This window comes from Bos indicus, chromosome 11 (assembly GCF_029378745.1).
Source record: "Bos indicus isolate NIAB-ARS_2022 breed Sahiwal x Tharparkar chromosome 11, NIAB-ARS_B.indTharparkar_mat_pri_1.0, whole genome shotgun sequence".
Classification (NCBI taxonomy): domain Eukaryota; kingdom Metazoa; phylum Chordata; class Mammalia; order Artiodactyla; family Bovidae; genus Bos; species Bos indicus.
Genome location: NC_091770.1, coordinates 97,322,827 through 97,350,622, shown reverse-complemented (window position 1 = coordinate 97,350,622; position 27,796 = coordinate 97,322,827). Strand labels below are relative to the sequence as shown.

Genomic DNA, 27,796 nt, shown 5'->3' with positions numbered 1-27,796 from the left:
TTTGCTCTAGCAGCATTTTTATTTACAAACAGCAATTTCCATTGACTTTATACCATAAAAAAGCCATTTACAAGCAAGAAACAAGAGTTCAGAACAAAATTAAGCAGCACTGAAATATTCAATGTCACAAATCTAAAACAAAATGAATACAAGAGTAAAATATCATTTGAATAAATAGTCTTAAATTCATGCTATAAAATAATCCTTAATGGCAAGTTACGAGTTGATACAGCATCCGCTTAGCTAGCTTCATTTACTTCATATGGCGATGAAGTGTGGAGTTGTGAGGTTACCAGTTTATATATTGCAAGATAATGACACTGTGTTAAGTCATTCAAATTGCTCAACCATTTATAACGGAAAAAAATGTTAGCCCTACTAATCAAAGTGGTGAGAGAGATGGTTTTCACATTAGGAAAATGGTCATTCTCGAACAAACCATACGCTTACCTCTTACTAGAGTCAGGGCAGCAACCAAAGGCTTGGGCAGCAAGTCCAAAGGTTGAATTCACAGCATACTTGTCACTGAGGGGGCAGCAAGAGGTCTGTTTACTGAATCTGCTGCAAGGCTTACTCCAGGACTTGATCGAGAACTACACCAGCCCTGTCTGTGCCAGACCCAAGGGAACCAGAGAGAAAAGGGTCTCTTGTGGCCGAGGAGTCAAGCACTGGGCAGAAACAGTGCAAAGACTCTGGCACTTACTGAAAAGACGTACGTGATGTGTGACAACCATTACAAATTTCGAACAATGTGAATGACTCTTCTGAACTTTCAGTTCAGTTGCACTGAGTAATATGAAATCTATGATTTATGAACTAGATAGTTTCATATAAAGAATTTACATAATTCCCCAATACTTTCATATATAAAATTTAATAAATAACCCTGACCAGTCTAGAAGCACCATTCAAGGGGCATGTGCCCTTGGAAAATAGTTTAGGTGTTGCATATTTGAGTCCCTTTCAGTGGAGGCTTCACAGGAAACCATTACAGAATTTTAACAATAATGAACAATAACAACAACAACAACAACAACAAAAGAACAAAACAGAAAATCACAGTAACTAATGGAAACATTGTTAAAATAAAATACATTGATTTCTTTAAAGTAAAGCTCGTTCACATAGATGATTTTACCCCATCCCAGCCCTTGTTTTGTGTTCCTGCAAACTCTTCCTAGAGGCTATAAAAACAAAAGTAAAAACAAAACCACACACAAAAATATGCAGGCCTATGGTCTGGGCTAAGGGACAAATAAAAGACTTGGTTATATAACTGCTATCATTAGAAAAGACATCTAGTCATGCTCTGGAAGATTTAGAAGTTATCAATTTAGCTCTACAGTATATTCTGCTTAACAGTGAACTGACAGTATCCTTTCTGCTGTTTAAAAAAAAAAAAAAACCAGCAACAACAAAAAACAAAACTGCCAAGGCAGAGCCAATTGGGAGGTTCTCCACTGTCCCCAAAATTAACTTGACTTCATATACTGTATTTACAAATATCATTTCTAAATGTATTTACAGTTTTAGTAGAAATTAGAGGGTAGAGAACTGATTAGAATGAAAATAACTGTTTAAAACCACAAACATTAGTAAAGTAGAAAATTCTTTGTTTTCACAGTTTGTAAGAACAGGTTAAACACCTCTAGAAAAGGACGCTGTCACTGTCTTCACATTGTCTACGTGTTAGAAAAGGTAGCTCAAGAAGAGACTCAATTATGAACGAACCTATATGGATTCAGGATATATTTTACTGTAAAAGACTTCTTCACATATCACTTTTGTCTTAAGTTTTTGCATTTGTTATAAGTGAAACATCTAACCTAAAACTGTACAGAAATAGGGATTTCGCTTTCCAAAAAAAAAAAAAAGAGTCGCTCTAAAGAGTTACACAGCGGACTTCGTCTGTGGAGACGTGAAGTGAACTTCGGGGAGGGAATGTTTCTGGTGTGGTCACGTCAATCCTCCTGGCACATCCTCATGTGACAAGGCACAATTAATTGCTGCTGCCCGGTCTGAACGGAGCTGAGCTTTCACTGGCCGTGCACACCGAGGAGCACGGCGCCCAGCTCTGCGCTGGCCTGCGCGCGGCCTCCCGCGAAGCCCTGTGGAACCTTACAGTACTGGGTTATGGCTTGAGAATTCATTCTGAGCACTGCTAGCAGTGGAGAAGGTAAAGTGTTAGCAACGTGAATGGGAGCAAGTGGAACTTGCAAAATGTGGAATCATTACTCGAGAGAAACGCAATCAATTTTTCTGCCCCTTAACAGTCCCATTACAATGTCTGAACCTGAACTGTACAATCAAAGCAATGTAGTTTTTTTTTTTTTTGTCAAAGACAATTTTGGATAAGTCACTCTTTGGTAAACTCAAACCAGTTAAACAAACTTACACACACGAAGAACTCCATGTACATAAGGTTAAGACGGACACGGTGACAAGAACCAGGACGTTGGAGGCGCTTGCCCCAAGTGCCTTCCCTCACTTGTCTCGTGTATCACAGAATGCTCTGGAGACCTCTCAGGAGGAAGGCCCCAAGCCTGAGTGAAAAGGAGGTTCCTTCCCTGAGCCTGACCTCTCGTGTCCTCGATTTGGGTGTTTCTTGTCACAAACTTTAATTTGTATCACAACACAAATTTTTTGCATTTAATTCTTTGAAGAAAAAAAAAAAATCAAAACCAAACTTGTAAGGAAAAAAAAATTACAAACATTTACCTGAAACCCCAGAACATATTTAAGTGGGTAAACACAGGGGGTCCAGCCTCCCCTCGAGGCACAGGGCTTTCATAGGAGTTGAACAAGTGCTTCAGGGAGAGAACAGGCCCCGGACTTAGGCAGCCTGACAGGAAAAGGCATACTATATACCCGGTAGCAGAAGCCGCTCCTCGAGCAGCAGGACTCGCGTGTGTCTGGACGTAGTAACACTGATGTGGAGCGTGGTGGCTCACGCCGTGTGGACAGACCCCCTGTGCTGAAGAGACGCTACTGCACAGCTACCACCCTGGGGGGCGGTCACACACAAGGGCCTGAATGATTTTTTTTTCCCCCAGAACCAAAAAACAAAACAAAACAAAAATCCCCAAACACTCCCCCACCCCAACTCCATTCTTGGTATTTTAAGAGCCAAAAAAGCATGGGAAACCGGCAAACATCTATTTCTGTATTCCTTTTAACTCCTTGCTTCTGAGGTTTCACTTTTGTTTTTTTTTCCTCTTAGGGGGTTTGTGCTATTCTCCTGGGGAGACACACTGGTTGTGAGTTTTAGGGCCAAGGTTCTCAAAGCAGAAGAGTCTGGAGTGCTGATATCTTACCAGCGGCCCATGGCACAAACTCAACACTAAATTGCTCACGTTACTCTCTGCTGGAGTATACAGTACCAGAGCAATCTTATAGATCCTGTTTTGTATACCAGAAGCACATGGGTGAACAAAATATAAAACTCACGACATTTCCTCAAGCACTAATAAAACAGTATCCAAATAGGACTCGGGTTTTTTTTTTTAATACAGTAATGTGTTTGCCAGCACATGCTTTTGAGGTCTTTTTTCAAGCTATAAACTCAGGAAAGGGGAAAAAAAAATTGTAATTCACTTTTACCATTACATTTCACATTTTCTACAACTATACTGACCTAAAAGATACATAACATAAAAAATAGCACCACGTGACCAAAAAAATGGTGACACACAGAGATTTGGTGACACACAGAGTATCTTAGAGGGCTTTTTAACTGTTGGTTTCTTTAAGCAGGAAACACTGAGAGTGGGGGAGCCAATGAGGCTCTTGTCAGCACACACAATACTAAGATAGATATATTGCTTGCAATTCCCATAGAGTATATCTTTACAAAAAGTACAAATTCCAAGTTCTGCAGTTTCCCTGGGAACTGCATGTAGAAAAAGTTGCTGTGCACCTGAACTGGCTGTTTGAAAAGAGAAAGAAGGTTTAAAAACAAAAACAAAAACAAAAAACCACAACACTGCTTGTAGAGTTTTGTAGACAGAACTACAAATTCCTTTCCTTTACTGCGAGTACTAACTCACGGTAGAGTGATTCGATTTAGTTACCTGGTGTGTGTGTTTCTACAGTACGGAATGAAGGTAGATTCAGAGGCCAGTAAAAACATTGAAAACCACTGCTCCTTTGGGGTTGGCTAATATAACACTACATTATGTAAAAAGGTCAGCACCACGGGTCATCCAGCTTACCTAACTGGACAACTAACAAAATTCCAAATGGTTTCCAACTAGAGTTGAATACGTTTTATGGCATTTGGTTTATGTGTTTGTTATGAAGCAGAGCTATGAACACTGTGATTTGCTTTGCTTGCTTTTGGACACAATGATTAATATATATATGAAAACCTATTAACATTCTTTCATAAGGGAAATAAAGGGGCAAAACCCTAACATATTAGGTAGGGACGAGACAGAGTCCAAAGCCCTGTTCACATTGTATTAAATTATATATTCCTCTTACATTCACCTCAACCAGAATAAAATCAAATTTGAGAATGTATATATACTATATATATAATAATCGCTTTATTATATATATATATAAATTGTCTAACTACCCCCTAAAAGTAATTTTAAATTAGAAAAGGTTACCCATTTGTATCAGCTGACGGCATCCCAGTCTCTCTCCATGGAAATGCACTGGCGCCAGTGCACACAATGAGAGAGTATGCCTCTTGGCAGAGACGGAGGGTCGACCAGTTGGCATAGCTAAATCACTGGCAGATTTTGGATGAAGAGTTCGGCCAAAGAGGAATACTGTCAGCCTGTTTTCCCTGGATACATTGCCCTTCATGCTTTGAGCTCCTTGGGGAAGGGAGGGCGGGGGGCGGGAAAGGATAAACACCATGGAGTGTTCCTTCCAGAAACCTTAGAAAAACTGCCAAGAGACCAAGAGATTTCCAGATGGTTGGGAAAACCAAAGATGACAACAAAGCAAATCACAAATAGGCATTGATTAATGTGCTTTGCGTGGGTGCACTATTTTTTTTTTACCATCTTAATCAGGAGCATCGGACACCGTGTGAATTTCCATCCGGGAATCCAGGGCCATCTCTGAGGCCGAGGCATCGTTTTCTAGTTTTTGTTCCGCATACACGTCTGTTCTCTCGGGGGACTCCATGCGACTGCGGACTTCTGCCACGCCGGGGTGGTTTTTCCGCAGGTGCTGGTTGAGGGTGCCTTGGAAAGGGAAGCACTTCCCGCAGATCTCACAGCGGAACGGCTTGTCATCGGTATGGCCCCGGATGTGGTACTCCAACTGGTCCTTCCGCGTGTACTTCTTCCCGCAGAACTTGCATACAAAGGGCGTGATTCCCATGTGGAGTCGCATGTGCCTGTCAAGACTTCCCTTCTGGTTGAAGGACTTGCCGCAGTAGATGCAGATCAACCTCTCGTTGTACGGGTACCAGTGACCTCGCGCGCTCCTCTCCCGTGGGCTACTCTCGAAGCCTGGGTTACTCACCACGGCCTCGCTGTCGGAACCCTGCACCAGGCCCTGCAGATCACTGTGCAGGTGGACGGACAGGGCCCGCTTCTGGCGGGCCCGTCCTCCTCGGAAACAGCTCAGCATGGATCTGGAGGGGCTGGAGTTACTCAGACTTCCGAACGCCTCAGATACACCACCGGCCGGCTGTGAGGCTGCCTGGCAGTAAGAATAGGCGTGCTGGAGCACAGAACCATAGGAACCCACGTTCACGGCCACGACTTGTTCCCCATCAACCATCTCGGTGTGGTACCCGTCGTCTCCCAGGGACGAGCTGTCGGAACAGCTGGGCCGGTCGGACTTCTCCATCTTCACTTTCACCTCGGTGATCTGGCTCTCCCTCCCTAGCAGGTCCCCTTGCTCATGGTCCCCCTCGATTTGGATCTCGTACTCGGAGACGCTCCCACTGCTCCCTCGGTCCGAGTGCCCTTCCTCCTGTAAACGGCTGCTGCGCAGAGCTTTGCTGGGTGTGGTCTCCATCCGAAGATCGCTGCTTGTGGTGGGCTGCCGTACCTGAGAGCAGTATGGCGGGGAGATCTCCACCGGGTTGGCAAAGAAGCTGCTGTCTTTCACTCCGTTGCGGCTCTCCGGGGTCTCTTCTGCACCGACGGTCACGGAGTCCACATCTCCCACACTGATTTTTGAATGGATGCTCTCTAGGATCTGCGTGCACTTGTCAATGACACACTGCATCTGAAGAAAGCTAGCTGCCGTCAGAAAACTGACAACATCCTTCAGCTGCAAGGACATTCTTCCAGTGTAACAAAATGAAAGCAACTGTTCAAACACATTGGGGTTTTTAATCACTGATATTGACAAGCCACTCATGGTACTTAGTGCTGAATGGTCCCGGAAGTAGGGGGAGCTGGCCGCGAGGACGGCTTTGTGGGCTCGGAATGGCTGACCCTGAATGTGGACAATGATGTCACATAGTTTTCCTTGCAGGCGGAGTTCGTTTAGCTGGCTCAGGACGGTGCTGCTGTACTCGGGCACATCAAACTGAATAAAACTGCTGCTGTCCATTTCTACTGACATGAAGCGTAATCTGAGGAAAGAGAGAGTTTCATAATTCACCAGTGACTCCTCACTTAAGTACAAGCCGTATAAACACAAATGTACAAAAAAGACCACCACCGTCATCACTGTAGCTACTGTATATCTTAGGGTATGCCTGAGCAATTTTCCTCTTACTTATTTTCAGTCCTTCATGTCTTCATTTAATTCACCTAAAGCTAAATAATGATCAATTAGCCTAGAGTCTTAGCTGCCTTTCATCTTGATAGAAGTAAAACATGTTGCATATAGTAGGGCCATCTTTGCTCTAATTGAGAACTTGGTATCCTTTTGAGAAACATATTTTCCTGTTTCACCTACCTTTGAGGAGTTGTACTCTGTAAAAGATAAGTATATTCATTTTTTAAAATGTTCTGCTTTATGTGCATACTTTCAACTGGTGTTTTTCAAGTATACGGCACACCGGATACACTGAATGGAGCATAAGCCCTTTTTAGTTTAGAATCTGAGTTGCTGTCTTGATGTACATTTTTTCCCCTTCAGCTCTACACACCTTTATCTCCTTTGGGGTCGGTGATTCATAGAGCAATGCTTGATCTCTTTCAGTGAAGAGGTTTTAGAGGGTAGGAGCAAGAGTGATGGACATACCAGGAGTGTATCATCCTCTGCCAGTGCTTATGATGTTAACTGCCCCCCTGCCTAGAATCCACAGCTCTGATTACTCAAAACTACAGAAGGTGTAGACCTCAGGCTGCATTCTCTGACCACAACCAAATTAGATCTGACATTTATATTTCTGTTTTTAAAGCCCAATCAATAGAAATTTAAACACCTCCTGAATAAGTACTGAATCAAAGAGAAAAATCAATAAGGAATAAAGCTGTTTAGAAAATAAGAAAACTCACATCAAATCTGCAGTAAGAAGGGTTTAGGAATGAAATTTATTTATATGTCCAACTTAGTTGACAATGCATCCAAAAAGAACTAGATAGATATGTGATAAAGCAAACAGAGCAAAATGTTAACAAGTGTGGCATCTAGATTCAGTATACAGTTGTTTGTTGTATAATAAAATTCAACTTTTCTGTATGCTTGATATTTTTCACAATGAAATGCTGGGGTTCTCAAATAACAAATTTTAACAGGCAATATCAATGCCTTACAACACTTTTATCATTGAAGAATAAAAATAAAATCACTTAAGAGGTTAGAAAAGGAACAATAAGTTAAATCCAAAGAAAACAAAAAAGTAATATAGAAGAGTATTTAATCACAAAGTTTTAAATTTTAAGATAAGACAATGTGCAACTAAATTTAAGACTCCTTCAGAAAAATATCCATCAGTGTGATAAATCACATTAGAATATTTTTTAATCACATCAGAATTTGTTAAAACATTTTAGAGAGGAATCCTGTGCCCTTATTTATTCTAGATTTATGATTCAAATCAATCTGAAATCTGAGTGGCATAAATATATTTTTAGGATAACAAAAACTGGCAGGATTAAATTAAAAAGAAACAGAAGTGCTAAAGCACAAATGACCTTCAGGCCATTCACACTGTTCTAGACGCATGCTCAAACCGGTAAAGCATCTCTGTTCATAGGGCATATGTCTGATACCAGGAAATGGCAAACAGCATAAAGACGACTGTCAACTTTACCTCAGTAAAGAGACTTCACTAAACAGACTTTCTTTAATATCCTAAAGGAAATATTAGCAAAAATAACTCATTAAAGGAATAATATATTATGATCAAGTGTAAGGATGGCTCTCTGTAGTCGCTAAGTTGTGTCCGAGTCTCGCGACTCCATGGACTGCAGCCTGCCAGGCTCCTCTGTCCATGGAATTCTTCAGGCAAGAATACTGGAGTGAGTTGTCATTTCCTTCTCCAAGGATGGCTATATATTATGAAATACACAAATATAATTTGCAATCTCAATAAGTCAAAGGTGAAAAACCATATGGCCGTATCAATTCTATGTTGAATATGCATTTTAGAAAGTTAAATTACTTTCAAAGTAAGGAACAAAATACTCAGTAAGCTAGTAAAGCAAGAACAATATTTTCTTAATATAATAAACAGTGTCTACTGCAAACCAATGGCAACATCACCTTGAAAAAGGAAACACATCTGCATTTCCCAATATGTATTCAGTAGAACATAAGCCCCAAGCTCACCATCACAACCTCCTAGGACTTAAAAATATTAGCATAATAACCCATCTGCAAAGTCCTATGGACAAGAATTCTATTCAACTCAGCAGTTTGCAAACTTATTTAACCATGAAGCTCTTCTCTCAAGGTACACATATTAATATTCCAAAGAATCAGTGTTCCCGGGCACACATTCTGGTAAACACTTTTGTAGAATTCCTGTTAATGCCTGCAAAGCTAGAAGGTTGTCTACCCACTACTTCTTTTACCTAACATTGTTCTTGACGTTCCAGGCAAAGCAAAAAGAGAAAACTAAGGCATATAGCCTTTAGAAAAGAGGAGGTGAAATTACTTTTCAAGGGAGATACGCTTATTTACACAGAAAATACAAAAGAACTGCTTGAAAAAAAATCTGTTAGAATCAGGATCTAATAACAGGAGGATTCCAAAAATTATTATTCATAAAAAACCAGTTAGGTAAGCTAATGACAAGTTACAACCAACAACAGAAACAAAAACTATAAAACACTTGGGGGATAAACAAAAAATAGGATCTACAAGAAGAAAACGCTAGCTCTTAAATAAGACAAAAACACATACAAATGAAGACACACACACGCTTCTGGTGGGAAGATTTGATCCTATGAAGATGAACACATTTCCTGCAAGTTAGGTTATAAATATAATGCAGTTCAATGGGGTATTTTATTAGAAATCTGACAAAATGATTTTAAAATTCATCTAGAACATTGCTGTCCAACAGAAATACAATGTAAGCCATGTGTAATGTTTTCTAGCAGTTAACATTGTTTAAAAGTAAAAATATAAACTTTAAACCATTTTTTAAACCCAATATAGCTAAAACATTACCATTTTAAGATCAACATTAGAAAGTTATTCATGAGATATCTTATATTCCTCTTTCCACACTAAGTCTTTTTTTCCCCATTATTATTTCCATTTTATTGATTAGGAAACTGAGATACAAGAGAAGGGTCTTACTCAAGGTTACATAGGTATTTCCACAACACTCTTAGAATTTCATATCTGTCATACTAAGTCATTGAAGCATGATGTATATTTTATATTTATAGCACATCTCAATTTGGAATAACTACATTTCAAGTCCTCAATAGCCATAAGTGGGCAGTGGCTACCATACTGGGCAGCAAAGATCTAGAAGAATAAATCCTGAAAAAATAATAGAAAAAGAAAACTGCAGCCAAACACACAGATGTCAAAATGGATGAGTAAGCTATAATTCATTCATCTTGTAAATATACACTGAGTGTATGTATTTATACACAGTATAAAAGTATGCTTGCCACTAGGGACCCAGGTGAGCTTCAATTCTTTTGTTGTAAACTGTGGTAAGAGCTGTAAGATCTTTCATAATGGAGGATAGAAGGATGATATCTCAGCTGAGACCTCAAGGAAGAGTAAAGGTTAGCCAGATGTTGGGGGGTGCTGCAGGGAAACGTTCCAGTCTTCCAGACAGGAGGAGTCACACGCACAGAGGAGGAGAGGCTGAGTCGGGAAGGAAAGAAGTGCTGGAGCACAGTAGCACAGCTAGGACGAGGAGCAAGGGCAGAGGACACGTGGGGCGACCAAGGCGGGCAGAAATCAGACCAGGATGGCCTTCAGGGGCCATTTTCAATCAGTGACAGAGGAAGGTTTCTGGAAATAGATGCTGCTGGGATAATATGAATAAATAATAATAAAGTCAGATCCCTTCTTCATAACACACTCAAAAATAACTTTGAGCAGGCGTTTCTGAGCACACAAAGACAGATATCAGAAGAAAGGGAGATTTAACTATTTAAGTATAATAAAAAACTTCTTTACATCTAAAAAATATATTTTTATCATAAAGAGATAAATTATGAAAAATATATAACATCCATGGCAGAGAATTATAAAACTCTTACAAATCAATAACAGCCAAATAGGACAACTGAAAAGTGAGCAAAGAATATGAACAGATGCTTAAAAAAAATTAAAATAGCCTTTAAACGTAGGGATAAAATGCTTAACAACTTCATCAATAAGCCAAAACATAAAAATTAACACAAGACACAATTCTTCTTTCTCAAATTGCCCAGGCTTTTAAAAGCACAACTCAGTAGGCAGTGATTATAGGAAGAGGGATGCTCTCATATACTCTGGTAAGCAAATAAAACAAAAGCCTTAAAACAGGAATTTCTCTCGACTTAGCACTCTGTACCATAAAAAAAGTCATGAATAAAGGCACAAAAATTTACTCATAACTACATTCAATTACAAAGCAAATAATGGAAACAACCTGAATAAATGTTCAATGATAAGGGGATTATTAAAGTGCGACACACCTATATACCAGATACCAAGTCACTACTAAAATGATGTTAAAGAAGAATTCTGAGTTCCACAAAATACAAGTACTACGAGGGTAGAAATTTTTACCTGTTATATTAACCATCTGCCAGATAACTGCCTGGCACATGGTGGATACTCAGTAAAAATGTGCTGAATAAATATACAGTGACACAGCAAAAAATCAGATCAGCTGCAAATGGCCAGGAAGGGTTTTCAAGGGTGATGGAAATAGTCCAAAACTGAATTACGATGGTAGTCTGACAACTTTTTACGTTTACTAAAAAGTCACTGAGTCGTACACTTAAGATGGGCATTTTTATATGTAAGTTATACCTCAACAAAGCTGTCACAAAAATCAGGTGATCACAGAATATAAAGAAGGGTATTTCTAAAAGTATGTGTGTATTTACAAATATTAAATAAACATAGATAATATTAAAGAATATATACAAAAAATTTACATTAATGAAACAGTCAAGATGTTTTACTTTCTTTGTATTTTTCTGTATGATCCAAACTTCTATAGCGAACATGCATTTCTTGGAATGACATATATATATATATATACATATGTACACACACACACACACACATACATTAAAATCCCAACTAGATGATAATTTGACAGACATTGGAATATAAAATGGTACAAACACTATGGAGGGCATTTCAATAGTATCCAGCAAAATTACAAATGATCCCCCATGACTGAGCAATTCTAGCTCTAGGAATTCATTACAGCATAGTTCATGACAAAAGACTGGAAACAAACTAAATTCTAATCAAGAGGAGCCTGACTAATAAACTATGATATGTCCATACTAAAGACTACTATACAAACAAAAAAATAAATAAGGAAGAGGCAATGGCACCCCACTCCAGTACTCTTGCCTGGAAAATCCCATGGATGGAGGAGCCTGGTAGACTGCAATCCATGGGGTCGCGAAGAGACGGACACAACTGAGCGACTTCCCTTTCATACTGTTATGAAACCATCACTATAATATATTGCTGAATGAAAAAAATCAGATGCAGAGCAGTATATATGATACTATATTTGTACAAAGCAAAGTGAAAACACATATACCTGTGTCAACATATACAGATACGAGCACAATATTTCCGAAATGATGCACAAAAACAAACAGCCTATTGGGAGCGGGAAATCACAGAGTAGCTGAAAGACCCATTAGCTCTCAGTGAATCATTGTAGACTTTTAACATTTCTGAGCCATGTGGATGTATTACTTATCTAAAACAGGTAGCATTAAAAAAAAATTTAAGGCACTTCATCTAGTTTTAAAAAAATAAGATCATAATATATTCATTGGAAGAATTTGGAGTCAGATGTGGATTCAAACGATGCCGGATTTCCGTTTATAAAACCTTGGGCAAGGTACTTTATAACTTTTCCAAGTCTCAGTTTTTTTTTTTTTTTTAATGGTAATAGTCTTTGCCTCATGGGTTGTTATGAGAAAACATGTAAGAAGCAATCTGTACCATGGATGCTTGGCACACGGCAATCAATGTTATTAGCTACCGAGACTTTTTTTAGGGGACAGGATGGTGTAACAAAGAGAATTGGTTTTGAAATTAGACTTGTCTATGAATCCTGGCTGTGCTACTTTCTAGTAAAAATAACAACAATGAACGTTTAAATAATTATGTGGCCTCAGACAAATCTGTTCTTGCCTGGAAAATCCATGGACAGAGGAGCCTGGTAGGCTTCAGTCCATGGGGTCGTGAACAGTCAGACACGACTGAGCGACTTCACTTTCACTTTTCTCTTTCATGTACTGGAGAAGGAAATGGCAACCCACTCCAGTGTTCTTGCCTGGAGAATCCCAGGGACGGGGGAGCCTGGTGGGCTGCCGTCTATGGGGTCACACAGAGTCGGATACGACTGAAGCGACTTAGCAGCAGCAGACAAATCAGTTAACTCTGATCTCTGTATGAAAAGCTTGTGGAAGAACTATTACCCAACACGACTGATGTAAAATTGAATGAAGGAAATTCATGCGATGAATGAGTACAATAGCTTAGGTATAATGAGTGCCTATCTCGTGCTAAACATCTTACATAGGTTAACTTCTCTTATCAATCTGAGGGGAATACTATGATTGTTGCCATTTTATAGATGAAAAAACTGAAGAAAAGAAGTTAAGACACTTGCCAAAGGTCCCAGTGCTAATGGATGAACTTAGTCTGGAGCCAGAGGTCAGGCTCATAACTACACCAGACTGCTTTCTAGAACACACCCACTGCCTGGCACCTGCCAAGTGGTCAAATGTTACCTATTCATTACAGCATTTTCAGGACACACAGGATGTGTAAACAGTGACTTTTGGAATTAAAGGGCAAAAGGAAGGTGGGTTCAGGCTTTTAAAAGGTACAGAGTCCTGGGCAAAAACCAGTAGAAAAAGGAAAACAAAAAAGCATTTCTGAAATAGTCTAAAACTGAAAACAGCTCCACAATGAGGCTTCCTCCTCCTCTACGTGGCTTTTTCTCTTCTTCTCAGAAAGCAGAGAACTGCACTCGAAAGCAAATCACTGAAGAGAAAAATGAAAAGACCACGACTAACACCTAAGAGAGGAATTCCATTTTTCTGCAAAATGAGAAAGGAAGTGCTCCACTCTCTCCTTGACACTGACACCTCCTTTCGGCTGTGACAGTGACATTCAGAGTTCAGCCTCAAGCTGCTAACAAGCCAACACTCAAGGAGGAAGATTCTCAGAGACTGACACACAAGGAAATTACAGGGAATTTAAGTCCTAGTCACATTACCAGGTTAAAGGGAGTAAAGGCATAACTAATCACAAGTCTACACCCAGGCCTGACTTATCAGGTCCAGCGGTCCGGAAGCAACGGAAGTCAGAACTTCTTAGAGAGACATCAAATTCAAGCAGAACCCTCCATACTCCTCTGTATCCTCTGTATTAGCCATTCCCAGCATGGGCTAATCACTGGTTCCTCGAGGGTCTTGACCTCTCCTGTGAATGGGATGACAGCGGGCCCACACCTAAGTTAGATCAACGTTTAATTTTATCTTTAAAGTAACATATATGCATATGGTCAAACTTCAAACTATAGTACAGAAAAATATAAAGTGGGCATCTTCATTCTCCTCCGGTCTCTTCTTCCAAAGATAACCACTGGGAAGCATTTGTGGGTGTTCTTTCAGAGAAAACTATAAACACATATCAGCATAAACTGTCCTGTAGGCTGCTTTTCAATCATGTATTTAAGGGGCTACCCTGGTGGTCCAGTGGTTAAGAATCTGCCTTCCAATGCAGGGGATGCAGGTTCAATCTCTGGTTGGGGAACTGAGATCCCACGTGCTACAGGATCAACAAAGCCCATGCACCACAGCTACTGAGCCCAAGTGCTCTGGAGCCTGTGCTGAGCAACAGGAAAAAGGCCACGGTGCCACAACGAAGACCCAACGCAGTCAAAAAAAAAAAAGTATCTGATACTCCTTAAAATCCTTTCACAGCAGCGCAAATTCATCGACTTCATCCTCTTTTCTGATTTCTTCGTATTCCATGGATAGCTGTGTCACCATGTGCTCAGTCGGTCCCCAGGTGATGCCAAAAGCAGGAAACCATTTAAATGGTCACAGCATTTCCTCCTAGCAGAGGGAGTGCTGGGTTAGTTTCACATCCATGGATAATGCCAACTCATCTCCCAAGAGGCAGCAGCCACTGTCCTTTCACCAACGGCGCACGAAGGGCTTGTACCCCCATAACTGCCAACAACGAGTATCGAAGTGTCTCACTTTGGCCACGCTGACAGGTTAAAAGTGGCATCTCATTGTGCTGTGACTTAATTATAAGTGAGGTAGATCATCTATTCTGGTGTTCAATGGCAATTTGTCTGTTTGTCTTTCTGCTCATCTCCTTTGCCCGTATCTGACTCTTTTACTGAATTGTCCGAGTTCTTTACAAATTAAGAAAATCAGCCTTCTGTCAAACGTGCTGCAAGTATTAGATTTAATTGCAATCACTAAATGGCATACTGACTGGGAATTTAAATTATTTTTCTACATTTATAGGAAATATTCAATTTCAATCTTCTACATGCACATGACCAAAGGGAATTCAAAGATAAATAAGAGTCCCAGCCTTGTAGTTTGTTACAGGCTTACTGCAGATTCCTCCCAACTCTGAGAGATAGGGGAATGGAATTCATTTTTGATAATGCAGAGGAGTGATTTATATTGTTTTTCATTTAGACTAAGTTTGCAGCTGCTACAGAAAACAATAATGAATTTGATTATGCCACTCACCAAATACATCAGAATCAGTATTCTTTCACTCAGCAGATTTATCACAGCTCTTTCTGTCCCATTACAGTTCAGTCACTCAGTCGTGTCTGACTCTTTGCGACCCCATGGACTGCAGCACACTAGGCCTCCTGGTCCATCACCAACTCCCAGAGCCTACTCAAACTCATGTCCATTGAGTCAGTGATGCCATCCAACCATCTCATCCTCTGTCATCCCCTTCTCCTCCCACCTTCAATCTTTCCCAGGATCAGGGTCTTTCCCAAAGAGTCGGTTCTTTGCATCAGGTGGCCAAAGTATTGGAATTTCAGCTTCAGCATCAGTCCTTCCATCAGTCCTGAATATTCAGGACTGATTTTCTTTAGGATTGACTGGTTGGATCTCCTTGCAGTCCAAGGGACTCTCAAGAGTCTTCTCCAACAACACAGTTCTAAAGCATCAATTCTTTGGCGCTCAGTTTATCGTCCAACTCTCACATCCATACATGACAAAACCACCCCCAATTAGATATTTACGCTGCTATATTTTAATTAAAAAACAAGTATATATAAACTGGATATTTTTCTTCAATACCATTAACACTTAATTTTAACAATACTTATTTTGGTTTTGTTTGTAAAATTATACTTTGGATAAGAATGTGAAATACTTCTTTTTAAAAACATACCTAAAGAGGATATTAGTTAAAATGGTCTGCTGGAAAGTTCAAAATTGTCAGCTCCTCTATTTCTTCATAATCCTCTTCTGCTCATTCAACTAATGGATACACAAACCTTTCTGCTCTCCACCTTCACTGGAATCCTTTCACACCTCTGGAGGCAGCTCTCACCTTGCACACAGCCCCTGCCACAGTCAGCTGAGGAGACTCAGCCACCACTGGTCAAAACAGTGGGTTCTGGGAAGAATGTGGGCACCCTTGCCATCCATCCAACCACCCCCACACCAGCCTCGGCAACTGTAAAAGGGAATCCCTGCCATCTTCCACCACACTTCTGAGCCTCCCCTCGATACCTGGGAAAGTCTGTCACCACCATTATCAATAACCAGCGTTTCCTGAATACTCCATACATGCTGAGCAAGTTGTAAAGGCCTTATGTGTATTACTTCACTGAATCATCCTGACCTTCCACGAGAAGGCAGGTACTATCACCCTCACTTGAGAGGTGAGGAAACTGAGGCTCGAAGAGGCTAACTTTTTCAGGACTGTTGCAAAGTTTGGCCATCTAGAGCCCCTACACAATAATCCCTTATCCTTGTTTGATTTTCCCAAGGGTAACAGTAGGACCACTCAGGGAGGCAGGGGAGTTGAGGAAAAGGCAGGAGGAAAAGAAAGCTTGACCTAGCTTACACTCCTGCCCAAGGGTGGTGGCCAGAGAAAGGGATAGTGGCAGGTGACAAATATCCTCCCACTGCTGCCCAGGGCTCTGACTCCTTCCTCTGTGAAGAGGAGGGAGGTGGAGAAGGCAAAGGGGCGCATTTTAGTAACGCCTGCCGAACTTACAAGTGCACGTACCCGGTGAATGAGCAGTCTTAGTTCTAGGAATTTACGACAGCACCCTCTTTCAAGATCAAAATCTCCCTCTTTTCTGGATCAAAGCCACGAGTAGAAGGAAGGGCCCTGAGCAGAAAAAAAAGTCCCAGGTGGCCCTCCAGCTGCGGTACATTATGCCCTCCACACTTACAGCTTTTACTCCCTCTTCCCCATCAGAGCCCTGCACCCTGGCTGATTTTAACCTGCTTTAAATAAACAGCTATCTTTATATGCTAAAGCCTCTGTTCGTTAGAACCCACGGATCTCGGGCTCAAGTCAGCGATCCTTCTGGTATTCCAGGGTGAAAGTCACAGAGAGCACATGCTGCCAAGAAGACACAAGTTCAGCCCAAGTTCAACAGAATGCAAAGCAGCGCTGAGACTGGACTTCAAAAAGCAAGAGCAGGGACTTCCCTGGTGGCCCAGTGGTTAAAACCCACCTTCCAGCGCAGGGCACACAGGTTCGGTCCGTGGCTGGAGCACTAAGATCCCATATGCCACAGGCAGGTAAGCCGGAGCCACAGACTACCGAGCCCACAAGCTCTGGAGCCTGCGCTCCGCCGCTAGAGAGAAGCCTGTGTGCTGCAACTGAGACCTGGTGCAGCCAAATAAATGAACATTTTTTTAAAAAGCAAAGCAAAAGCAGGGTGTGAGGGGCTACCCAGGACTGACCAAGTGGTGAGGAAGCCAGCTCTGAAAGCACTGAGGGAGCGGCAAGGCCAGCGCAGGCCAGGGCAAGCAGAACCACGCGGGGCCAAGAGTGGGCAGGCTCGAAGCCCACGACCACAGGCTGCAGAGCTAGGACAGACTGGAGAGCCAGAGAAGGGAGGCCATTCACTCGGCGAGGCAATGTGGGCACAAGCCACAGGGGAGAGGTGCTGGCCCATCAATTACCATTCAAGTCAGCCAGGGAGACTCGACCGGCAGGCTGGAAGTAAAAGGTGAAGGAGAGGGATCCTAGAAATAAATGTGCATGCACGCTCTGAAAAGAAAACAAAAATCTGATGCAAGACCATATGACAACAAGGCTTAGCGAGTAAAGCTGCCTGAAATCTTTTCGAGCTCCCACCCAAAAAAGGAACACAGGACCACACCCAGGCATCAGGACAAGAGGCTGTTCTGAAATGTTACAAAAAAGGGAATGATACCCCCTAATCAAGAGTCCAAAGCTCACTAGGAATACACACATTTTACCTGAAGGAGCTTTAAAAAGAGCCACTTCACAAAGACAGGGAAACTGGCCGACCATAATCTAATAGACACAGCTGACCCTGGGAAGGGTGGACAGACACCCGTTCATCACCACTCTGCTCTTCCCCGCAGCCTGCTCCGTCCACTGAGTGTGAGCAAATGAGGTGAAAGGGCCATGAGTGCGCTTCTCTGTGATCACTACAGGCTCACACAAAACGCCTGATTCACGGAAACTACAGCTCCCCAAGTTTCCAAAGGTACTGCACCCTTATCCATTTCTCATACAGCACTAGGGCATGTAAGAAGGGCCCTATTATTTCCATTTAATGTCATTACAGTCTTATGACAATATCTTTTTAAACTTATCTCGTATTGGGGTGCAGCCAATTAACAATGTTGTAAGTTTCAGGTGAACAGCAAAGGGACTCAGTCATACATACACATATATCCCTTCTTCCCCAAACTCCCCTCCCATCCAGGCTGCCACATAACACTGAGCAGAGTTCCCTGTGCTATACAGTAGGTCCTTGTTGGTTATCCATTTTAAATATTGCAGTGTGTACATGTCCAGCCCAAACTCCTTAACCCTCCTTTCCCGTCCCCTCCCCACCGCCCCCAGTATGACAGTAGTTTTTAAAGACGTGACTACCACCGAAAAATAACTAACTGAAAAGCATGGGTGAGTTTATTTACAATAAAGACATAGAGGCCTTTGCAAGCATGACATAAATCCCAGAAGCAACAAAGACAAGCACAAATACATCTGACAACATAGAAATGCATGATAACCCCCCTCCCCATCAAAGCCAAACGATAAACGACATTTTGAGGGAAAGTACACGCACCTCTGACAAAGGGCTACTTTCCAAATTCCTTAATTTATGTTATAACTCAAAGAGATTTGGGCTCACACAGATAATCCTACAGAAGAAGGGGCAAAAGATATGAACAGTTGAGAGAAAAAGTGATCAAAAAACATATGAAAAGATGTTTAGTTTTATTCATGATCGAGAAATGTGAATTACAAAAAGAAAAAATGACATACCATTCCTAGCCCATCAGACCTGCACACATTTTTAAATGTGTGACAACTATACTCCAATAAAAATTAATTAAAAAAATGTGCAGGTGTAATCCTTAGGGATAATCTGGTAACATTGATCAAGATATAAGAAGCATTTACTATTTAGTCCACAATTAACTACTAAGAATTAAGCCTACAAATACACAGTACTTACAATAGCATATTAGGATATATGAAACAAGGATGTCTGCTGAGCATTTTTATTCACTGTAGCAAAAAAAAGAGGGGAAAGGAGCTCAAAATTCATGGAGAGAAGACTGGTTCAAAAAAACAAAAACCCAATCAACAATGAAACACTACCCAGACATTAAGAATAGACAGGACCTCCCTGGAGGTTCAGTGGTTAAGACTCCTCACTCTCATTACAGGCAGCATAGGTTCGATCCTTGGTTGGGGAAGATCCCACATGCCAGAAAAAAAAAAAAAAAAAGGAGGAGACAGATCTGTATCCTTTGACCTGAAAAGGAGTTCTAATATTTAGCCAAAAAGGTGGATGTGGGAGTTGGATCATAAAGAAGGCTGAGCACCGAAGGATGGATGCTTTCCAACTGTGGTGCTGGAAAAGACTCTTGAGAGTCCCTTGGACTGCAAGGAGATCCAACCAGTCAATCCTAAAGGAAATCAACCCTGAATATTCATTGGAGGAACTGATGCTGAAGCTGAAGTTCCAATACTTTGGCTACCGGATGCAAAGAGCCGACTCCTTGGAAAAGACCTTGATGCTGGGAAAGATTGAAGGCAGGAGGAGAAGGGGATGACAGAGAATGAGATGGGTGGATGGCATCACCGATTCAAAGGACATGAGTTTGAGCGAACTCTGGGAGATGGTGAAGGACAGGGAAGCCTGGCATGCTGCAGTCCATGGTGGGGTAGCAAAGAATGGGACACGACTGAGCAACTGAACAACAAGATATTAAAAAATATGTATGTATATATCTGATTCCTTCACGTACTTTTCTTAAAAGAACAAGTATATGCTGTTGTACCGATTTTGGAAGGAATCGCATGAAACCACTGATGTTGGTGACTTTTGGGAATGAGGACTACAGACTGGGAAGAAGAAAGGGGAATAGACTTTTATACTTTTTTGAATTTTTTATCATATAGCTGTATTAGTCTCACTAAAAGTTTTTTTTAAGATACATTATAGGATTCTACCTAAAAAGATGTAATTTTTAAAACCAAAGAATCTAGAGAAAGATAGGCTGCAAATGGATAATTACTGTATCAAGCAGACAATTACAGAGGCAGAAACAAAGAACTGAGAGAGCAATGACAAGACTGATTACTTTTGACCAAAAAAAATCTTTAATCCAACAGAAAAACTTCATGGTGGAAGCAATATTTGAACAGGACTTTGCATTTCAAATGGCAGGAAGAAGACTCCAGGCAGAAGTCTGGGAGAATCAAAGAACAGCGGGGCGAAAATGTATGGTGTCTGGGGCAGTGGCCAGGCAGGCCCCAGGTACAAGGAGTGACCAGGGAAAGAGGAATGCCACGGTGGGAACATGGACGTCCCTGAATACCAGGCTGGAAATCTCAAACTGGATCCTGGTGGCTGCCAATTTGAACACGAGTCCAAAGAAGGACTCAGTAGGACTTGGAGACTGAGGGATGCTATCCACCTTGGAAGGCAAGTTAGCTCTGCCTCAGACAAGCTGCATTTAGGCTGCCCTCTGGGCAACTGAACAGAGTTGACCAATAAACCATTTGGGAGTAAACCAAAACTGTAGTAGCCAAGGACCCACGCGCTAACATGTGGTTACTCAGACAGAGAAAACAGACAAGACAGTTGAGAACAGACTTGCTCCTACTGTAACACGGTATCTCATGAAAGAGGAAACATCCACATCTATCCTCCCTCCAACACGCCATTTCACTGAACTAGCACAATTCTGCATCATGCCCTTTGTTAAGCTGTAAGGAAACTGAGTGATGAAAACCAGAACCTAGACGAGTGCCATCTTCCCACAGTGCTAACCCATTCCAAAGAGAACCTAAAGATAAGAAAAGACACTTGCACATCACCTGGGCAAAATACCCACATGAGTCTTGAAATCCCCTCGACAAAATCCTTGGGTAAAGTCCAGGAACTGCTTCCCCATAATGACAACATGAACAAAAGTAAAAGTGTAAAACCTAAGCAATTGCGATGTGCTGATTTCTGAGCCGGCTGTGCTGCTGAGTGCACGCCCCCGGGGGTGAGCTCTCTGCGGTCAGTGACTGTGTGCCCAGAGTCTAGCAGAGGGAGGCCCTCAGCAACCCCAACCAAGCTGGTGGCTCAGCTTTCAACTTTTCCCGCTGAACACCCAAGAGATGTAGGATCGTCTCACCAGCAGGAAAAATCTAGCAAGGTAGTTCACTCCCATCTAACCCATAAACACTCTCATTTGCTCCACTTCATTTAAAAATACCCAGTGACACTTCCAAGAAAGGAAAGCAAGGTTACAAATTTGGAAGTTGTTTAAGGCACCAGGAGGTACCATTATTCTGCATCAAGATGCTCATGATTCCAAACCCAGATTCGCACCTGCTGGCTTCAGTCACTTGCTGATACTGGAGACACAACTCAAGCTAGACTTCATCAGGCACTGAAGACCCTGAAGATCCCTAGTTTTCATTCTTAAACAAAAAGTCATTAAAAAGACTGCAGATGGGAGCACTGGGGACAACAGGCATGGAAACAGCAGTAACAACACTATAAAAATAACTTTCCTAGGTATTTCTGCCTGGGTCTAGGTCAAAACTAAAATTGAGCTGTCATGAATTACAATCTAATCCTTCAGAAAGTAGCAGCCGAAAAACACCAGGCCTGCCTGAAACATTGTGGTGCTACTGAAACCGAACGCAAGGAAAAAAAAATAAATAAAATGGCATTCCGTGATGGATATTCATGAAGCACTCATCCTAATTTAAAAGAAAACAAGTCTAGAGTTCTTACTGCATTAATTCATGTGAGCCTGAAAGAACATTTTTATCCAAACTGTGAGATTTCCTACCAAGGCGCTAACATTCTCCAAGTCTGCTCAGCTACACTAATTCTGAGAGCTCAGTGTGCTTTGACAGTGGGGATTGTCTTTCAGTCAGTACAAAACATCAGAAGCTTCTTCTGAGCTTTCCAAGCAAGGTAGGAATGCACTCTGTAACCTGCCTGGCAATAACAGTCACTGAGCTCCACCTGTGTACTGTACGCTAAATAAGCTCTCTACCCGCTCACCGAATCTTCATGACAACTCCATGAAACAGACTCTGCAGCTGCACCCATTCTACAGATGGAAAAACACTCAGAGAAACTAAGACCCTCTCCCAATTCATCCCAACTCACTAATGGCTAAGCCAGGATTTGAACCTAGATTTGACTGTCTCCAAAACCAGGATTCTTCTCTCCTATAACAGGAAAACTTTAATCCAGGCACAGTGGTGAGAATTAGGGGTTTTATTGGAGCTAGAGCCTTACTGATCACCTATGAGTGGAAAAAAAAAAATTCTCACTTAAGGCTGTATCATTACACCATTACACCAACACAGCAATAATTAAGGGGTTACAATTTCTTGTACTTTGCAGCCATTTCTCTGCATAAAGTCCATTATTTTTACTTCTATGAAGCGGGCAATTAGATGTTTAAAATCCTATCATGAAATAGAAACATTAGTTTCAGTTAAAGGAATAAATAAGGAACGTCCCTGGTGGTCCAGTGGTTAAGAATACGCCTTGAAATGCAGTGGACGTGGGTTCAATCCCTGGTCCAGGAAAATCCCACATGCCGCAAGGCAACTAAGCCCAAACATGGCCAATACCGAGCCTGAGCTCTAGAGCCCTCGTCACAACTAGAGAGAAGCCCGAGCTCCACAACGAAGATCCCCATGCCACAATTAAGACCCGATGCAGCCAAATAAATAAAAGTAGAAAAGAAAAACGAATAAATATGCCTTCCTGGGGCAAAGACCCCAATCAAGTCAAAGAGTTGCATCTTATCTGCACGCTGCTGGCATGTCAAGGGGCACTGGACTTGGGAAATAGATTAAATCCGAACCTCTTATGCTGAAAGGATTAGAAAAGCTCACCTTGAATCGCTTTCCTCCATGAGGTTTTCCATGCCATGAATACAACCAGAAAATAACCATTAGAAATTAAACTGACATCAGTTGAGCTTCACTAAGCTAAATTCAGCAGTTTGTCAGCTACAAAACATTAAATGGACACAATCAAGAAGTCTGAAAAACATGAAGCAGAATTCACACTTGAGAAAGATGGAAATTAATGGGAATAAAACATAATGACGCATTCCAGATTCATGATACAGACATTTCTGACAACTACTTCAGCTGGAAGGTAGAATGAGGATCCAGACATGCAGAAACCCAGAGCTCAGTAGACACACTGAAGGTCAGCAACCTGGCATGTCCCCACCTTGACACATTTACACCTCACAATAATGATGATGATGAGAACTTACTAAGCGGTTACCAAGTGCTATAAACTTTGCCACCTCCTTCACATACTTTTTTTCTTCATTTCAAAATCCACAGAACCTTAGGAAATGGCTTTTATTATCCCCACACTACAAACGAGAAAACAAGAGAGTCAAAGACATTATATAAATGGTCCAAGCTCACATGGCTAGTAAGGAGCCCTGCTGGGATTCAAATCCAGACCTGATGCCCAAGCTCATGTTCTTTCTCCACAACCTCCCACTGAAGAATTACATGACTTTTTCTTTTCCCATAATCAAGAGCAAATATTTTAATGTTTCAAAGATTTGTTTTATGTTATCTGCACTCAAAGAAGGAAAGATGAAAACACCTGCCTTAAATAGCAGCATTAGACATCAATGACATATGACAGAGAAAACTGATAATAAAAGTCTCCCTTAAAAAGAGGGGATTCAAAAAAATGTTTATAAGTCATTTACCAACAAAAACCATTAAGTGTTTACATACCTGTTATAAAAGTACAGCTACAATATTAGATAAGTATTAAGACAAAATGCCCTCCAAAAACACCCATTCCAACTGGGACAAGAGCAAGTTCAATAACCAAGGAACAAGTGCTGAGTCCTGTGCTTTAGATTCTGAGTGCCACAAAGGCATGGATGGGGGTAGGGCTGTCAGGGAACACCCTCTGGAGGAAGTATATCTTCAGCAGGGGCTTGAAGGAAGTGAAATGGAGAATTTACACAGAGAAGAAAAAGGAGGCCGGTACTTCAGAAGGGGGAACTAGAGGAGCAAGGCCCTAGAGGCAGTCACAAACTCGCTTCTGCAGGAGACAGACGACAGACAGGGAGGAGAAGCAGTGAATAAGGTCCAGGGAGGCGACCAGGGGCCAAATCAAGGAGAGCCTTGAAAAGACAGGGTGGGCACTGACTGGACACAATGTGGCAGGCAGACGACTTTGAAAGTGGTATAAATACCATAGCCTTTTAGCTGATGTCCTGGCCCTGAGCCTCTCCCTTCCCCTCCTGCAAATGATCATGACCTCTAGTCTCTGGCCTCTCACCACTGACTTCAGAATGGTTTCAACTTTGGCCTAGTGCTCAAGTTCTTTCAGGAACCAGCCCAGACAATCTTTTCCTCTTATCCCTTCCTATATGCACCCTTCTCCACAAGGAGACTGGTCTATTCATTAACTCCATAGGATCACTGGACCTGACTCTTCTTTTCCTACTTGAGTCCTACTCATCCTTTAACAGCCAGCTCAAAACCACCACTCTCACTAAGCCTTCCCTGACCATTTGGCCTACAGTGACCTCCATCCCTCCTCCCTCTTAATTCTATAGCTCACAGGCTTTTCTCATCAAATCAGTCACCTTTGCACAGGTAGAGTCTTTGCACCCAATGTAAAGCTGCTTGGATACTGTAAGTGTGCCTCCACGACTTTACCCCACCACATGGAACAGCGTCTTGACATTTAATAAGCAAGCACTCAACTCTTTTTTTGACTTCCAACATTAAGTTTGGCATTAGCATAAAGGAAGGGTGGGGGAGGTGGGGGTACTTCTGAAGTCTGAGACGGGTTAAGAAGCTGTTGCAATAATCCAGATGTCAAGCAAAGAGGGCCTGACTAGGGAACAAAGGGAAAATGGGCAGATATAAACAACAAAAAATTTTGTGCGTGCAAAAACTCTGCAGGACGTGACTGACTCCTGCCAGGAACAAAAGCGAGGGATGAATTACGATAAGGCAAGGTTTAGAAAGGCTTCTTGGATTCATTTTAAAGACTGTCTGAAACCAAGTGTATTAAGTGGCTAAAAAGTCCAGATCTGCAAACTCTTCGGTGAAACTGCCCAGTATCTTGAACCAGGGACAGCCCTTCCAATTTCAGACATATATAGACTGACAGAACTGGAAGCGTCTCTAGAGAGCTCATCTAAATACCCTCACTGATCAAAGTGGGAATCTGAGGTCCAACATGGAAGAGGCTTGCTGAAACCTCAAGCCTGAGACTCGCAGACTGTCGACGCCCCAAGGCACAAGCCGCCTAGCTTAGAAGGACACTGTAGACACCCCCTCAGGCCAGCCCAGCCCTCCGTAACGGCAGGACCTTCCGAGGGCAAGAGTGACCATGGAGACGTCCAGGGCCAAGCACGACGCGCCGTCGCCTGTTTACCTGGAGAAAAGGGGTGGCATGGGGGCAGGGGCTCGGTTGCAGCCACCAGCAGGGCCGACCCCACGGCCCGGCACGGCTGTCCAGGGGACTTAACCATCCGGCCTCCCGGTACAAAGCGGGAGCGCCCCCCGGGGCCGAGGAGCCCGGAAGCAGGAGATCCCGAGACGCCCAGGGCGGAGGCTGGGGGAGTCCGGGGCAGCTGGCTGAGTTCGACCCTCAGCACCGCAAGCAGCTTCCCGACACCGGGGGCCAAAGCAGGGTTGGCCCGTCGGGGGCGCGCGCCTGGCCGGAGCAGGTGCCCGGGGCCTCCCGACCCCGCCCGGCCTCGGCTCCAGTCCGCGCCACCCGCCCACCCGCCGGACTGACCAGGCGCGGAGGCTCCAGCCCCGCCGCGCCCAGAGCGAGCCGGACAGCGGCCCGGGACTGCCTCCGACCCCGCCGGCTACGCCCGCGCCTCGCCCGCTGCCCGCTGCCCCCTCGCCGGCGCGCCTCACCTGCCGAGAGCGCCGCGCTCACATCGCCCTCCCGCGGCGCCCCCTCCGCCGCCGCCGGCGCCAGGCCCGTCCCCGCCGCTCCGGCTGCCGCCCCAGCCCGCGCCCCCCGCCCCCGGAAGCGCTTCCCGGCCCCGCCCCCTCGGCGCCGGCGCTTCCGGGCAAGCGCGGAGTGCGGTGCTGCGGACGCGGTCGGGACCTCTCTCCGGGACTCCGGGTCCCGTATCCCGCCTGGGCCGCTTCCGGGAGCCTAGCTGCGGACGAATGGGCGAGCTGCAGCCTCGGTCCCGACTCCGGGAGAGTACCGGGGAGTGGCAGCTCCTCGGACCGCGACCTCCCCACCCGCCTTCTCCTCAGCGCCCCCTGCTGGCTGGAGGAGGGCTGCTCCGCGGGGCGCGCCCCGGGGCTCCCGGAGCGGAATGGGTGAGACAGCCAGGACCCTCGACCCACAACCGTCACCGGGGACTTGCGCCCAGCCTCCGCTTCCGGAACCCCGGCTCCCACAGCCCTTATGATGCCCTCCACTCACCCGGGCCGCGCATGGGTCGTCCGTGCGGTGGTTACTACTCCCTGCCAGACCGGGTCACTTAACTTGGGACCTTGGGCAGATGTCTCCCTCAAAGAGGAGATGAAAATTCCGAACTTTGGGGAACTTTCCTGTCCTAGACCAAGTCTCCAAAAAACGTGCATTTCCAGATCTTTGGAGGGCGCCCAATCTTGATACTCCGGTGGGAGTGGGAGCCTCGCTCAGCATTTTTCTGTTTCAGGTGAATTTAACACCTTTGAAGACCTTTGCATTTTGGTGGACGCCTGCAAAGTTGTGGCAGAGGTTTATTTTCCTTTTTCTGACTTTGTAATTAAAAAAAGCTAGGAGTCAAAGAAACCAGCTCCTCTTCAAGTTAGAAAGCTTAGACGCCCTGATCCTGCCTCTGGGCGAGAACTCTCCAGGCCCCGTCCAGTAGTCACCTTCCAATGGAGACGGCCACCCCTTGTTGAACACCCGGCTAGGCGCTGTGTAGACACTTCGAGACGTGACCTCCTTTAATACACAACCCAGGGAGGTAGTGACCTGTTGATATCCCCAGTTTATTAAGGAGGGACGTTAAATGAAGTTCAGAGAAGTTAAGTGTCAAATCTAAAGTCACACAGCCAAATGTCTACTTGGGATGATCTCCCTTGTCCCTCTGACCACAAACTGGAACTTTTTGTAGCAATGGACTATTCTGAACAGAATTTTAGGTAACCGGTTCCTAACTGCAGGCACCTGGGTAGAGAATCTTGCTCTCTAGTTGCTGTTTCTTCTTGAGCTATTGTCCTTGAGATTTGCCCCCCAAAGTGAGGTCTGTGAGCCCAGAGGCATAGGAAGGTATCATCCTGTCAGCCCACGTTTCGTCAGGAACACTGGGCGGATTCACACACCACATAAGTGAGTTCCTGTTTCCCCACAGACCAGCTGTGGGCTTATCACTTTAACTGCTTTTTGTTAAATTGGGGTCTTCTCACCTGTAATATAGAAAGGATTATACAGACTGACATGTTCCTTAGTATTTAACCTCTGTGCCAAGTGTCAAAGTTATTA

The 27,796-nt window shown here is 43.3% G+C and overlaps 1 protein-coding gene across 4 annotated transcripts; it reads right to left on the bottom strand.

The window, feature by feature from the left end:
- On the bottom strand, window positions 1–26,307 carry ZBTB34 (zinc finger and BTB domain containing 34). Of its 4 annotated transcripts, none has more exons than XM_070799262.1 (2): window positions 26,221–26,307; window positions 1–8,420 (listed from the first exon to the last, which is right to left on the bottom strand). In XM_070799262.1, the coding sequence occupies exon 2, from the start codon at window positions 6,643–6,645 to the stop codon at window positions 5,020–5,022; it is 1,626 nt and encodes a 541-aa protein (XP_070655363.1). In that variant the 5' UTR covers window positions 6,646–8,420; window positions 26,221–26,307; the 3' UTR covers window positions 1–5,019. The 4 variants fall into 4 exon arrangements, with proteins under 4 accessions (XP_070655363.1, XP_019826420.1, XP_070655361.1 ...); XM_019970861.2 differs by having other exon boundaries at window positions 1–6,550; window positions 26,221–26,305; XM_070799260.1 differs by having other exon boundaries at window positions 1–14,660; window positions 26,221–26,302.
- Between the last annotated feature and the right edge of the window lie 1,489 nt (window positions 26,308–27,796).